Genomic DNA, 17,500 nt, shown 5'->3' with positions numbered 1-17,500 from the left:
GTGTTGTTAAGACAAGGAGGTACAAACATATTCAAACATATACTCACTGGGACAGAACCTAGAACCATGAGACTGGGAAGTAAACTTCTTACCACACAGCCATACCTGTGCCTCACAGTCACACCTGTGCTTCACAGCCACATCTGTGCCTCTTATATATAATTTACATCAGTAGATAAATTCTGCGTCCTGTTTGTGTTTATAATATTTTATAATATTATGGCTGCAACCTTTGATCTAAGCCTTGTCTAGGTCACATGCTGTTTTCTATAAATACTGTTTACAACATTACTTGCAGTTATGTTGAAATGTAAAGTAAATTAAAACAATCCCAGCCATTGAGAATACAGTCTAGCATAGTCCAGGGACCACAGGTAACACACTAATATGTTTCTAAGATCTATGCCTGAGAGCAACAGAACAACTGGTGTTTTTAAATTGCCATTCCTCATTGGTTGATAATATCATAAACAACATCCAATAGCTGTTAAGATTATGACTGGCCAATAGAGAACTGTGTACGGATGTTTCACATGCATTTAATTTTGTTTTTGCACAAAACATCATCAACACCCATTAATTAACGATTCTATATTCATATATATATCAGCTCAACCTATATATTAATGAAATTGCATCGGTGTATCCGTTGAGTGCATGCTGTGAATTTTAAACCCAGAGTTTGGAAGAGAAACCACATGTAGTTTTTTTTTACATCAATTTTCTGAGTAAAAAAAAAAAACTGTGGCTTCAACTGTTTGTAGTAAAAATGTATCTTTGAACTTTTACTTGATTCAGTCATTGGACTGTGACCATGCTGTGGCAGCACCTTGAAAGTTGTTAGCCTTCTTCTTCTTCATCTTTGATCTTTTACTTATTTCAGTCTTTGGACTGTGGCCATGCTGGGGCTCTGATTTGAAGGGTTTTAGCTTCCTTCTTCTTCATCTTTGACCTTTTACTTGTTTCAGTCATTTGACTGTGGCCTTGCTGGAGCACCACCTTTAGTCGAGCAAATAGACCCCAGGACTTATTCTTTATAAGCCTAGTACTTCATCTATCAGTCTCTATTGCCGAACCGCCAAGTTACTGGGACATAAACAAACCACCGTCGGTTGTCAAGCGATGTTGGGGGCACAAACACAAACACACACACACACACACACACACACACACATATATATACATATATATATATATATATATATACATATACATATATACGACTGGCTTCTTGCAGTTTCCGTGTACCAAATCCACTCACAAGGCTTTGGTCAGCCCGAGGCTATAGTAGAAGACACTTGCCCAAGGTGCCGCGCAGTGGGACTGAACCTGGAACCATGTGGTTCGTAAGCAAGCTACTTACCACACAGCCTTCTCCTAAGCCTGCAGAAATAATTTGTTTACTGTGGTCAAATGTGCTATAGATTTACTCCCAGCCTCCATCAAATCCACATTGCCTGTGCAGGTACACAATGGACCACCTGTCAAATGTCAAAGTGATTGTAGACCAAATTGAAAATATCAGGCTTAGCCTACCTTACTGGTCTATGCCCAGAATAGTATGGTATCATTTCCAATAGACCATTTTAGGTATAGAACAGGGTTTTGATAGCAAGAGTTTCCCTTCTCTTTCATAGGGATGGTGGTTTGGGAGCACCCATGATGGTCTGCGAAGACCTTTGCTGAAGTCCCAAGGAAGAACCCTCTCAGCATATGCGTATATATACGTATCTACATACATGTTTGTGTGTCAGTATGTGTTTACACGAGCATGTATGTATGTGGTTACTTGTGTATGTATATGCTAGTATGTTAAAACAGTAATTATTCGTAATATTGTCTACTATTTTTTACATGGAATGGTAAATTTTCCAGACATTTTTCTATGCTAATGTTAATACCTCTTTTTTATTCCTATTTAAAGCTAAGATCAAAACAAGAAGTTAAAAGGTAAAAATGAATTTACAAAAAACTTAACACAAACCTATGCAAAATAGGAGGGATAGAACAACAAAAAAAATACTAAGTCCAGTATACAAATAAACACTACTAATTTGAATTACCAGCTATTTGTGTACAAACTATTTTTGTTTTCTTAATTTCTATAAACTAATTTGTTAATTTTTTTCCAAGGAGAGAGAGAGAGAGAGAGAGAAAAAAAAAAGAAGAAATATATTTATCTAATTCTGTGGAAAATATGTTCAACTGTTTTGAAACAACTTACAAATAATAATGATGATAAAGATGATGATGATAATAATGATAATATTAATAACGATTATTGTTATTATTATTGTAGCAAATAAAAAAAAATAGAAAATAATAAAATATACCCTGGAAATATTCTTTTTATTCTTTAAATTTCTTTTTTATCAAGCTTCTGGTTCTTGGAACTTTATAATTTCATGAAAAACCAGATACATTATCAAAAAGAAAAAAAAGATGACAAACATGTTTGTTCACTGGCTGCAATAGGGTAATGAACTGAGTCAGTTTGTTGACAATTTGCCATTGAAGAATGGTAAAATTCCATGTTGAATTATATCTGGCACTCTGTCGGTCATGATGATAAGGGTTCCAGTTCATCTGGTCTATAGAACAACTTGCTCGTGGAATGAATGTGCAGGTGGCTGAGTACTCCACAGACATGCATATCCTTAAGGTTGTTCTCAGGGAGATTCAGCATGGTACAGGTGTGACAAGGCTGGCTCTTTTGAAATACAGGTACTACTCATTTTTGCCAGCTGAGTGGGCTGGAGCAATGTGAAATAAAGTGTCTTGCTCAAGGACTCAATGTGCCGCTGGTAATCGAACTCAGCCCTACAATCATGAGCTGAATACTCTAACCACTAAGCTGTGTGCCTTTGTTGATATCATCCTCATCATCATCATCATCACCATCGTTTAACATCCACTTTCCATGCTGGCATGGGTTGGACGGTTTGACTGAAGACTGGTGATCCAGAGGCTGCACCAGGCTCAATCTGATCTGGCAAAGTTTCTACAGCTGGATGCCCTTCCTAACGCTAACAAATCTGAGAGTGTAGTGAGTGCTTTTAGGTGCCACCAGCATGAGGGCCAATCAGGCGGTTCTGGCAACGACCACGCTCAAAAAGTGTTTTTACATGCTACCTGCACAAGCGTCAGTCTGGTGGCACTGGCAACGACCATGGTCGAATGTTGTGTATATATGTTTATGTGTATCACTGTCTCTGTCTCTTGATATTGCATGGTAGTTGTACACAGATGGTCTCTGTTATGTAAGTAATATATCTTATTCCTAGTTTTCTGTGAAAACAAATTCTAGTCATGGGAAATATTATATGACCTTATTTGGAAACAGGTGAAGTATTGTGACAAGAAGAGCATCTGACTAGGAGATCTATCTCAGCATAATTGCATCCAACTCATGCAAGCATGAAAAAAAGAGTGGGCATTAAAAATCAATGATGAAGATGATGCTGATAATGGTGATGATGATGATCGCTGCAGTTAAGCAGTACATATTCTGCTCTCATGTTTACCTTTTTAACTATTTTATACTTTTCTCTCATTACAGCGATATTAAAGATAAGAACTTCATGTTGCATTATGAGGTAAGTTGATAATTTGCTCAGTCATTTTTAAAACTCTATTGGGGTCCAAATCACCCTTGGGAGTTCACATAAGATTTTCGTTGTTAAAATTTATCTGCATTAAATTGGTTATATTTCTACAATGTACAAAATATTTTAACAATTTTTTTAAATACAGTTCCTAATAAGATTGAGTTATAAAAATATAATTCATTCATTCATTCATTCATTCATTCATTCATTCATTCATTCATTCCTTCGGTTCTCATTGTGCCTTGTGGCACTTGAGGTGACAGCAAGATCATTCCACCTTCTAACACTAAAAGCGTCCTTAACAGCTTGTTCCATTGTTAACCCTCTGTTTTTAAGATCTTTAGTTATTGTTCCCCGCCACGTTTCCTTTGGTCGGCCACGTCTTCTTTTGTCTTGTGGGATTCCATTGGAAATTGATCCTGACAATTGAGTTCGGTTTATAGCAATAAACTCGACCCAGCCTCATCGTATGACCCATTGCCTCATCAGCGTAAGCTTGCCGAAGCATGCTCAATGTCTCTGTAGCAGACTTCTGAAGTTTAACGTAAAATTTCATGTTGGCTCTTTGTTCCTGTCCATGACAAAATCACAGACTACTGCAGACACGTGATCACAAAAAACACAAATTTCACAACTTGCGAAGCAAACACTGTGATGTCACTTGACACACTGCCTCATGAAGGTCACTCCTAGCTCTCAATGTGCATACAACCATGTGCTACCATCTGTTGGCATGCTACAGAACTAGTCTGGGAACAATTTGATACCACTCATGTTAAATGTATTATGTTTGTATTTGTCCGATGGTTGACCAAGAATGTCCCAAGAATATGTTGAAATATGGAATTATATTCAATATTAGTAATACTCTTTTAGATCCCAAGGTACTCCTCCTTTCTATGAATGACTCTTCACATTGCTTTAACAACAACATTATGCCACATATCAAAGCAATCCCTAATGGCGTTTCTTTCGGCAGCTGCTGGTCATGTGATGTTTACTTACCTCAAATGTACAGCAAAGTCAAACTTTTCAATTACCTCTTAGGAGTGTAAGGACTTTGATGTTTCTTGGCGAGCAAAAGCATAATCTTCAAAAGACAAGTGATGCAGCAGTCATTAATCCAGAAAAGATCTCCATGTCATTATAAACATCAAATTTAAGGCAGCGAACTGGCAGAATCATTAATGCTTTGAGATATTTCATCCATCTTTACGTTCTGAGTTCAAATGCTGCTGAGGTTGACTTTGCCTTTCATCATTTTGGGGATTGATAAAATAAATATCAGTTTAATACTGGGGTTGATGTAATTGGCTTATACCCTTCCTCCGAAATTCTTGGTCTGTGCCAAAATTTGAAACCATTATTATCATTAAATTTTCTTTAAACCTACCCATGCATTCATTATGTTGATATGCAGATTGCTTCTATTCTTGGGGTCTGATCTGCTTAACAGTTTTGAGGTTGCTTGGAGCATCTTCTGGAATGGAACACTAGAGGAATTCATCCCCATCTTGTAAGATGATGTTTTTATCTTTATCTTTAGGTTGATATATTTATTTTGCTACTGCTTTTTTTTTTAACCAGTTCTACCTGAAAGATGACACACAACACTAGCTTGTTGTCTGGACTGAGTTTAAGCTTCTTTGTGAATATGGTTCCGGACGCTTTCTGTTGATATTTAGTTTTGGGCTCAAAGTGGCGAGCTGGCAGAACTGTTACCACTTGGGAAAAAAATGCTTAGCAGTATTTTGTCTGTTATTATGTTCTGGGTTCAAATTTCACCAGAGGTCATTTTGCTTTTCATTCTTTTGGGGTTGATAAAATAAGTACCAATTGAACAATGGGTTGATGTAATCGCTTCCCCCAAATTACTGGTCTTGTGCCAAAATTTGAAACATATATGTTCTGAGTTCAAATTCAGCAAGGTTGACTTAGCCATCCATCCTTTTAAAGTTGATAAAATAAACACCAGTTGAACACAGAGATTGATGTAATCGACTTGGTCCCTTCTGCTGAAATTGCAGGCCTTGTGCTGAAATTTGAAATGTTTATTTCTGAGTTCAAATTCCTCTGAGGTCGACTTTGCTTTTCATCCTTTCAAAATTGAAGTACCAGTCATACACTGGGTTGATGTAATCCTGCCAAAACTTGAAACCAATATTAAGTTTGGACTTATTTTATTTATAAGCCATTTAAGAAACACACAAAAACCGTTAGATTCACTTCAACATATAAATTTAATTTGTCACTTCAACATTTAAGTTTAAATGTTGAAGTGAATCTAACGGTTTTTGTGTGTTTCTTAAATGGCTTATAAACACCTTCCACGCTGCAATTGCTTTCGTTCCAGCACACAATCTCAGATCAGGTCACTTGCTATGCAAGTACATCTCCGTAACTTCTTTTATTGCTATCGGGAAAAAATTTACTAGTTGTACAAGAATCTCAAGAGTTAATACTAATTCTAGTATTATAAACGATTGCAGAGAAATAAAAGTCCAGATTGTCTCAGTTTTAAAATTTAATGGAATATAGTCTTTGGCCACTGCTCCTGTATAATGTATATTTTTGTCAATAGGTATTTGTAGCGCTTATTACATGGAGCCTGAGAAATAGAGAGAAAGTCTGTTAGTGTGGATGGTTTTGGTTTGAGAAGCAGCTTTTCATCAATTATGAACATGTCTTTTGGCCAATTTCCATTCCTATATCAGCTGAAAACGTTATTAAAAACCAGCTGTTTCTCAGCACTATAGATATTTACAGTGTAGGTATTTAGATTGTCTATGAAGAAGGGAAGGGTTACATTAGTGTTTTTTGGTCTTAGGTAGGTGCAATGTGTGTGTGTGTGTGTGTGTGTATATATATGTGTGTTTTAGGTAGGCTCTGTGTGTGTGTGAGTGTGTGTGCAGATAAGTATGCATACATACAAAGACATACACACGCATGTATGTGTTACAGAGATATGCAAATATGTTTGCAGGCATATTTGTATAATTAGATATGTATGTAAAGATGCATGTATTCATGTGTAAGCATACATCTATATATGTGTGTATGTATGTCTATGTATGTATGTCTATGTATGTATGTATATATATGTATGTATGAATATGCATGTATATATATATATATATATATATATATATATATATATATATATACATATATATATATATATATATATGTGTGTGTGTATGTATGTATGTATGTATATGTATGTATATGTATGTATATGTATGTATATGTATGTATGTACATGTATGTGTATGTATATATATATATATATATATATATATATATATATATATATATATATATGTATATAGATGTATGTGTATATGTATGTATGTGTATATATGTATGTGTGTATATACATATATATATGTATATGTGTATATATATATATATATATATATATATATATATATATATATATATATGTATATATATATATATATATGTATATATATATATATATATATATATATATATACATATACACACACATACTATTTTACTATCAAGTGTTCCAAGCAAGCATGAATGGGATACTTGTAATAAATTTATAGATTTCAATTAACATATATGCACACCACACACTGCGTGTGCATGCATAACGCATGTGTACACCTGCGTACACATTTACATACACACTTAAATGCACACAAACTTTCTGTACTTTACTCAATGTATTTGGCTTGTGTTCAACTTTTAATGTGATACTTCACAGAAATCCTAGCAATGTCACTTTCCTTCTAAATTGAATTTTATAGTCAGCACCAATGCCGCCACCACCACTGCTACCACCGCTACTATCACCACCACCACCACCACCACCATCATCATCATCACTTTAATCACTACTACCACCACATTCATGATCACCATCATCTTTCCCATCTCTGTCACCTACGCAACTACCACCACCACTACCACCACCACTATCCTATCATTGTAATTAGTCATCATTGTCACCCTCACCAATATCTGTAGTTCTATGATAGCATGGTTTAATCAAATCTCTACTAAAACACATTCTCTATTGGACTCGTTCCACTATCTTCAAGTTTATGCTATTTCCTGTTAGAAATTCTGATCTTTTCCTAAATCAGAAGGATATATATATTGGGCAAAGAGAGGAATTAATCTTAGTCCTACATGCTTGACTATGAACTAATAAGGCTTCTCTAGTATACAGTGGTGAGTTATACCACTGGTGCTGGTGCCATATAAAAACACCTCTGCTGGCACCAAGTAAGAAGCATCCAGTGGGATAAAATGGTTGGTGTTAGGAAGGGCATCCGACCATACAAACCATATCAAAGTAGATGACTGAAGCCTGATGCAGCCCTCTGGCTTGTCAGCTCTTGCCAAGCCATCCAACCCATGCCGGCATGGAAAATGGATGTTAAGTGATGATGATGATGACGATGATCTGGTATCTATTGGGTTTTAAGTGGATTCACTTGATGACAGTAAATGGCTTGTCATATCCATAACTGTCCCTGTTGATAGGGTACAAATTATTAATCCCTCCAATGCTGGCTTGATATGCCATTGACTCACTTCACCCATCCTTCCACCCCTATTAAGTCTGGTGTAATCATTCTCATCCAAAGCCTTTCTAGGCTTGTCCCTGCTCTATGTACTGTCTCAGCAACTACAATTATAACTGCTGTAATAAATCTGGATTTGGCACCCTTGTGTTTTTACTACAAAACCACTGGCGAAATACTCTGCCTCATATGGAACCTGCAGGAGCTACTCAGAGATGTTGCAAGCTCTTCTGAATCCATCACAGTGTCAGACATCTTTCCATATCTTCAGGAGGTTATCACAAGCATTACACCCTGTAACCTCTATACTTTGCCAGAGTTGGGTCATGAGGACTGAAATAGTCTTTTGTCTGCAGAAGGTTTCTCCCTGCTGTCTCAACAACAACAACAACAGCCTCGAACTGGATTTTGGCTGCCATGTCTGTCTCCTTGGTGGCTTTATTCAGTTGTTTGGGTTCCAGGCCAATCTTCTGCAAGAAATAATGCAGCAGTCTAGCTGAAAAGCCCAATGCAATCAACTTAAATAAGGAATAAGGCCACAGTGCCATCCCTTGACAAGGGCCTTGTTGACCATGTCCTGATATTCGGTTTCCTTCAGCTGGTGAGAAATATCATATCTGTCTACCTAGGGCATTGCACTCTTGATTAGAAAGAATATATAGGAGTGGCTGTGTGGTAAGTAGCTTGCTTACCAACCACATGGTTCTGGGTTCAGTCCCACTGCGTGGCACCTTGGGCAAGTGTCTTCTACTATAGCCTCGGGCCGACCAAAGCCTTGTGAGTGGATTTGGTAGACGGAAACTGAAAGAAGCCCGTCGTATATATGTATATATATATATATGTATATGTTTGTGTGTCTGTGTTTGTCCCTCCAGCTTCGCTTGACGACCGATGCTGGTGTGTTTGCGTCCCCATAGCTTGGCGGTTCGGCAAAAAGAGACCGATAGAATAAGTACTAGGCTTACAAAGAATAAGTCCTAGGGTCGAGTTGCTCGACTAAAGGTGGTGCCCCAGCATGGCCGCAGTCAAATGACTGAAACAAGTAAAAGAGTAAAAGAGTAAAAGAGAGTAATATTGCCATTACTCTCTCTGGGAAAATGTGTGTCCCCCTTTGGGTCCACTTACATATTTCAATCTGAAGCTGGATGCAACGTGGAAAGCAGGTCCCCACCTGTTGCTTTTGTCTTAGGAGCCAAGACACCTTCCCAGAAGAATCTAATACTCTTGGATGGGGTTGTTGCTGTTTGTTAGCTTTAACCCTTTGCAGGTCTCTTCATTTATTTTCTCATGAGGGTTCATGTTCTTTTCCCATAATTCAAATTATTTGTGAATTAAGATATAAAATGGCAGGAATGTTGAGTTGATGAATCTTCATTAGAGAAATCTTCCTCTAAGAAGTTCGGTTCAAATGCTAAATGTGTAACAGTGTCTTGGTTCAATCTTCATTTAACTTCTTTCCACTTCTATACTAACCTTCCCCAATTAAGTTAATTAAACTATCGTGCAGGTCTTTGAGCAGTTTAATGGGATACTTCTTAGATATTTTCTTCTGTTTTTTAAAATTTTTTAATGTTTATTTTAACCACATATTCAAGGATCATGTTTTATTCATAGACCTGTCTCCTGTTTTAATAATCTTTCTATTTCAGAGAATAAAGATTCTGTTGCTACTGATATTGTCGCATAATGTGTAGTGGTATGCAGAAACACTAAAGTGTTGATGGTCCAAATCGGTGGTTCTTAGCCAGGCTCCAAATACGGCCCCTGAGGGTCCATGAAATATTTTTGGGGTCCATGTAACAAAATAGTAAATTTAGGATCCACAAAAGTATTTTAAGGGCTTCTGAAAATATTTTATTTTAGATGTATTCTTTTATTCTTTTACTTGTTTTAGTCCTTTGACTGTGGTCATGCTGGAGCATTGCCTTCAGTCGAACAAATCGACCTCAGGATTTATTCTTTGTAAGCCTAGTACTTATTCTATCTGTCTCTTTTTGCCAAACTGCTAAGTTATAGGGACATAAACACACCAACATTGGTTATCAAGCGATGGTGGTGGGGACAAACACAGACACAAATAACAAATACGTACATACATACATACATACATATATATATATATATATATATATATATATATATATATTTATTTATATATTAATAGTAATGGTAAGACAACAAAAGAATGAAAGAGACCTCGATATTATGTAAATAGAGAAATTTATCTGTAAATATAATATGTGACAATTATTTGGTTGCCATAATAAGACTCCGAGTTTCGGATGTCGGGGTGGAAAACTGCTCTGGCATCTTGTCAGTTATCAAGGCAATCAAAAAATGCTCTTTTTTCTAAATCCACTATCTTTTAGAGCATTATTATACACTGGAGCAATGTTATTAAAAATTGATTGATAGAATAATTACCAAGCCTTAAAAAAAATTGCTGGGGTTGATTCATTCTACTAAAAATTCTGCGAGGTGTTGCCCCAGCATGGCTACAGTCTAATGACTGAAACAAGTAAAAAAAAAATACAAAAAGAAAAAATACATATTTAACAACATTGTATTTTATGTTTATAAAATACACTCTAAAATGTTAATTAAGTCAGTTTAATTAATCTAAGTGTACATAGGCTCCCTCGTTAGCACAAAGTGTTATTTGCATTAAATGTGTAAATGAATGTCTATGGAAATTGTAAGGAATGCTGTTTTATGTTTATAAAAATACTCTATAAAATGGTAATTAACTCAGTTTAATTAATCTTAGTAGTCACTCATATAAAATGATGTTATATTTATAAAAGTCACTTCCACTTTGTATTGGAGGTCAAAGATGTTTAATATACATACATATTTGACGATGTTATTTAATTGTTGTTGTTCAGCTCCTGATCTCTGATCAAATCAGCGATCAAAGACAATCTAATTGTGACCATTCAGACGTAGTGTATCTAGGTCTGAATTCTCCGGTGTATTCTTCTTGATTGTAACATCGTAATGTGAAATTTCAATAGATTTCTCTGATATTTCCTGCAAGTCATGTGGTCACATAGAGGACAGCACCATAATTAGCTTGTAATCAATTATTCTAAATAGCCAGAGGTTTTTTAAATTTTATTTCTTTTCTTTTGTAAGTATCCTCTCTCTCAATTAAGGAACCATAATGGCACCGACTTAGATCTATGCTGACTGAGATGAAGAGCATAGCGGTAGTAATGCGTCTTGCTTGAGCTTTCTATGAGGAATGACTGAAACCATTGTTCAGCTTCATCTCGGTTGTTGAATCTCATGTTGGACTCTCAAGCTTTGTATGTTTACATCATCATCATCATCATCGACATCATCATCATTTAATACTCTTTACTCTTTTACTTGTTTCAGTCATTTGACTGCGGCCATCATCATTATCACCACCACCACCACCACCACCATCATCATCATTTATCTTTCATTTTCCATGCTGGCATGGGTCGGATGGTTTAACAATTGTCTGGTGAGTTGGAGAGCTGCACCAGATTCCAGTTGTCTGTTCTGGCATGGTTTCTACTGCCGGATGCCCTTCCTAATGCCAACCACTTTACTGAGTGTACTGGGTCCTTTTTACATGATACCAACACAAGTGCATTCTATGTGGCATCAGTGCAGGGGCTACGGACGTGACACTGGCATGGGTGCTTTTTATGTGACACAAGCTTGAATGCTTTAAATGTGGCACCAGCGTGTGTGCTTTGTACACACTACTGGAGTGGATGGTTTCTTCGTGGCACTGGCACATGTGCCTTTTATGTGGACTGGCAAGGCTGCTGCTTATGTGGCACCAGTATAAGTGCCCTTTATGTGACACTGGTGTGGGTGTTTTTTTTATGGCACCGGCACAAGTGATTTTTATGTGGCACCAGCACCAACAGGGTCACCAAATCACTTGCAAGACAAAAGCCCCTTCAGCTAGGAGGGGAAGCATTAACCAAGGTTATTTGGTTAATACATTCATCAAGATAAAGTAAATTGCTTAATTTTAGCGGTGGAGGTTTATTTGAGCTGTGTGTGCGTGTGTGTGTGCGTGTGCGTGTGTGTGTGTGGTGGGGGTGAGAAGTGTTGCTGGATAGAATTTGTTCATTTGTTCATTATTCCACTTTAGTTTGTTACAACAGCTTTAAAGAGGATAACATCCTCTCAAAAACTCTCGGAAACATGCAAAATTTAAAAAAAATTTATTTTTGTATAGATCTGGAGGAAGTTGGTTTAATCAGCCATTAACTAGGCCATGTTGACATCATGCTTGTATATTTAGCTCTCATCAGTTGTTGACTAATTAATTAACATAGAGACCAGGAGACTTAAATTAATGCTTGTTATTGAGTTGCTGGCGTTTGCATGTACAACCGAATGTTTGATGTATTTTTATTCACACTCTGTGTTTTTATTTTTGTTACTTTTTTTTTGTCTTTTCACATTTTGCGGATAGTTTTTTTTTTTTGCTTGTTTTTTTTTTTTTTTTTTTGCTTATTTTCGTCGAGGCAATTTCATCAACAGTTCTACTCACTTCATTTAATTCGCAAGGACACATGACTGGTTTTTTTCACTGTAGTCAAACACAAGGTGTGGATCGTAATTTCGTTAGGCCTTTGGTGGATGGTGGCATCTGACAGTCGGAAAAGGAAGCTCTACTGCTAACTAAATAGCGATAAAGATCACGTTCACGATACCATCTTTGATAACAGCAACAAAAGTGAGAGAACGTAGTAGCAGCAGCAGCAGCAGCAGCAGCAGTCATAGGAATAATAATAATGATGAGGACAATGATAGTGATGATTATATTATTATTGTTGTTGCTGTTATTATTATTGTTATTGTAATTATTATTATGATGCTGATGATGATAATGACAACAATAATAATAATATGATAATCATGTTATTGACAAGAACAATAATGGTTTCTTAATCAAACATGAAGCCTTTGGCAAAAACCTCAATGTAAAGAACTAATATTCATAATAATGATAATAATAATTATAATAATAATAATAATAATAATAATAATAATAATAATAATAATAATAATAATAATGATGATGATTATGATGATGATAATAATAATAAGCTATAATAATAATGGAAATATATTCTTTATTAACTATAAAGATATGTTTTTGGCAAGATATATAAAATTATTATTATCATTATAATTATAATAATAATACTCATTATTATTGTCATTATTAGTTTATTACATTTTAAAAATATTATCATTATTATTATTATTAATCATTATCATCATCATCGTCATCATCTGTTGTTTTAACATTATTATTATTATTATTATTATTATTATTACTTGTCCACAGAGACAGTTCGACATGTTCTGTTTGATAACCCCCCCCCCCCCCCCCAAAAAAAAAAAACTGTTGGCCAATGAGACACCAAGGTTACACAGCTAAATATATAATGCTGACATTATCTTACAGTTTTCCTGAAATTGCATTTTTTTAATTCTCAAATTCCAATTTAGTATGTTGAAATCCCATTATTTCTGCTTACTCTGATATCCACTATTTGCACGTCAGCCATCTTAGTTTTGTCATTATGTTCAGTGATATTTATATTATCCTAAATTTTCTCTGTGATATATTTAAGAAGAGAAATAAGACGAAATGAAAAAATAAAAAGAAAAAACTATTTTTCATAGCTATATTATGTTGATGTTGTATCTGTTTTATCCATTTCTAAACAAATATATTGATCTAATTCTTGTAGAGGGTTTGAACAGAGGAGAGAGAGAGAGAGAGAGAGAGTGTTTGTGTGTGTGAAGGAGAGAGAGAGGGAGAGAAAGGTGATTTGGTATTTTAGGGTATCTTTCTGTAATAAGATAATATTCTACTTTGACTTTCTTTTTGATAATTTTTACAGAGAATGTAAATAAACCAACTCTGGTTACCAAGCAGTGTGTGTGGTGACATACACAAACAAAAATGACACACATACATGTGCACTCACGTGCACACACAGACACACACACTCACGCATGCACACACATACATGCATGCACAAACATACATGCATGCCCACACACACACATACACATATGACAAGTTTTTTTCAGTTTCTTATTTCGTTATTGCCCACAAGGGGCTAAACATAGAGGGGACAAGCAAGGACAGACAAAGGGATTTAGTCGATTACATTGACCCCAGGGCACAACTGGTACTTAATTTATCGACCCTGAAAGGATGAAAGGCAAAGTCTACCTTGGCGGCATTTGAACTCAGAATGTAATGGCAGACAAAATACTGCTAAGCATTTCGCTTGGCGTGCTAACGTTTCTGTCAGCTCGCCACCTTTTTTTCAGTTTCTGTCTACCAAATCCACTCACAAGGCTTTGGTTGACCAGATTCTATAGTAGAAGACACTTGCCCAAGGTGCCACGCAGTGGGACTGATCCTGGAACCATGTGGTTCGGAAATAAACTTCTTACCACACAACTATGCCCATGTCTATGTCACCATTTAGAACCAAGTTATTCATATTTCCTCCTTTTAATACAGTAAAGTGTGATTAAAGAAAAATTTTATTGCTACTTCTTGCTAGTTGTGCAACTGCATAGAAGCTCCTCTTTAGCCTGATAGTCTAATTCAAGCTGTATTGCTTTTTTCTTGGTATGACCCATCCAGTGTGTCATCCATGGTTCTGTGACACAAACTTCCCATTTTTAAATGATCTAAATTAAAACCTTTCATGAAAATTTCATTTGGCAGCATTTGAATTCCAAGGTCCATTTTGCCTTTCATCCTTCCAGAGTTGATAAAATAAGCGCTAATCAAATAATGGATCAATCTAATTGACCAACGCCCTCTCCCTAGAATAGCTGGTCTTGTACCAAAATTTGAAGCAATTCATATTCCAAGCGCCATCTTAAAATAACAAAGTTACTAAATTTTTTTTGAAAGACATTGTCCATATTTCAATTAATTTTAAAAATTATGATAAATTAATAAGATTACTTTATCAGAACTAAACTGGTGTCTGGAACATAAATTAGCATGAAATTTTAATGGAAGATTTTAATTTAGATTACCTGAAAACGGGAAGTTTGTATCATATAACTTAGGGCTGTCTCAGGCAGGTTGGTATCAAAAGGATTATTCTTTTATTCTTTTATTTGTTTCAGTCATTTGGCTGTGGCCATGCTGGAGCACCGCCTTTAGTTGAAAAAAAAATTGACCCCAGGACTTATTCTTTGTAAGCCTAGTACTTATTCTATTGGTCTCTTTTGCCGAACCGCTAAGTTAAGGGGATGTAAACACACCAGCATCGGTTGACAAGCAATCGTGGGGGGACAAACACAGACACACAAACACATACATACATACATACATACATACATATCTTGAAATATATATCTTGAAAAATCTTGAAATCCGGCTTTGTGCAGTTCCCGGCAAACACTTTTTGTGGAAACTGCTGCATGGGGGCCAGTCAGGCGGCACTGACATCGACCACACTCAAATGGTGTGTCTTACGTGCTACATATACACATGTGTGTGTGTGTGTGTGTGTGTGTGTGTGTGTGTGTGTGTGTGTGTCTGTGTATATATTATATATATATATATCCAAGAAAGTTAGGGGTTGTGAATCCAACCCACTAAGGGATAATATCTATCCAATATACTGCCAGAAGGATACCCAATTACTATTACACTAGTGTCTTTACCAAGTGCAATAAATGGGTATGGGTAAAAGGAAATTTTACCCTTAATTTATATAGCAATAAGAAAATGGAGGGGAATATGTGGTATTCATCAACTTGCAGACATTGTATTATGTCAATTTACCTGTTTATTTGTTATCTAGTCCTCTTAGTTAAAAAATAAGCAGGTAAATTGACATAATACAATGTCTGCAAGTTGATGAATACCACATATTCCCCTCCATTTTCTTATTGCTATATATATATATATATATATATGTATTACCAGCGTCGCCTTCCTGGCACTTGTGCCGGTGTCACGTGAAAAGAGATTCGTGCGAGATCGTTGCCAGTGCTGCTGGACTGGCTCCTGTGCAGGTGGCACGTAAAATACTCCATTTTGAGCGTGGCCGTTGCCAGTACCGCCTGACTGGCCTTCGTGCCGGTGTCACATAAAAGCACTCACTACACTCTCGGAGTGGTTGGCGTTAGGAAGGGCATCCAGCAGTAGAAACACTGCCAAATCAGATTGGAGCCTGGTGTAGCCATCTGGTTTCACCAGTCCTCAGTCAAATCATCCAACCCATGCTAGCATGGAAAGCGGACGTTAAACGATGATGGTGATGATGATTATGTTGTTTGTATTTATACACCCATCTTTACAACTAGTGGCCAACATTGCTGCTAACTTCTCTGTGTTACTATGTGGTGGACAAATAATATGGGTTTTGTATGTTTGTGTGCATGTATGCACATATCCTATGCTTCATAACTGTGTCTCTCAATTTATGTGTATGCGTTTATAACTCCCCTCTCTGTATCTACCTCTCTGTCTACCTATCTATCATTTGTCTGCAGAACACATATACACACGCAGATGTATATTTACGTACATATATGTATACGTATGTATGTATATGTATATATAAAGTGTGGAAGAGAAGACAGAGTACTATTATCATTCTGTCTCCTTCTCTAACAATTGTCTTGCTACAAGTGTGAGCCAAGAACAAGCAACAAGATCAAAAGCTTGAATATGTCAGGTAATACAATGGCTGCCATCTTGGAAACCAATTATCCAGAGTGTTCTGCTAACCAAATTCTTCATTATTGAACACTCCCTGTGGGGGTCAGCTTGCTGGCGCGGTGCAATTCGGCATTCACACTGCTATTAACTTAATTTTCTCTTCTATAATGCTATATAGAAGGAGATGCATAGTTTTCTGGCTGTCTCTAATCTTGTTATTTATGTGCTACAGTTTACAATGTGTGCGCTCTCCATTCTCTCACCTTTCTCTCCCTCCCTCTCTTTCTCTCTTTCCCTCCCTCCCTCCCTCTCTCATCTTGTTTTGTCTTCTCTCTCTCTTTCTCTTGCCAGATCTCCATTCACTTCCCTGCCTGTCTGTCTTTCTGTCTGCCTGCCTGCTTGTTTTCTTTCTTTCTTTCTGTCTGTCTGTCTGTCTGTCTGTCTGTCTGTCTGTCTGTCTGTCTTCCTTCCTTCCTTCCCTACTTTCTGTCTTCTTTCCTATCTTTCTTTGTCTGTCTGTCTGTCTGTCTTTCTGCCTGCTTGTTTTCTTTCTTTCTTTCTGTCTGTCTGTCTGTCTGCCTGCCTGTCTGTCTGTCTGTCTGTCTGTCTGTCTGTCTGTC

At 36.4% G+C, this 17,500-nt stretch overlaps 1 protein-coding gene across 1 annotated transcript in view; it reads left to right on the top strand.

Annotated features, from left to right (window-relative positions):
* LOC106868227 (polyribonucleotide nucleotidyltransferase 1, mitochondrial) overlaps positions 1–17,500 on the top strand; it is a 400,992-nt gene that overhangs the window by 152,951 nt on the left and 230,541 nt on the right. The window contains exon 15 of the mRNA XM_089351556.1: positions 3,560–3,596. Coding sequence (XP_089207682.1) covers positions 3,560–3,596 — 37 coding nt within the window. The remainder of the gene's footprint in view (positions 1–3,559; positions 3,597–17,500) is intronic.

Source organism: Octopus bimaculoides, chromosome 4, assembly GCF_046866305.1.
Source record: "Octopus bimaculoides isolate indiv1 chromosome 4, ASM4686630v1, whole genome shotgun sequence".
Classification (NCBI taxonomy): domain Eukaryota; kingdom Metazoa; phylum Mollusca; class Cephalopoda; order Octopoda; family Octopodidae; genus Octopus; species Octopus bimaculoides.
This window is presented reverse-complemented; position numbering and strand designations above follow the sequence as displayed.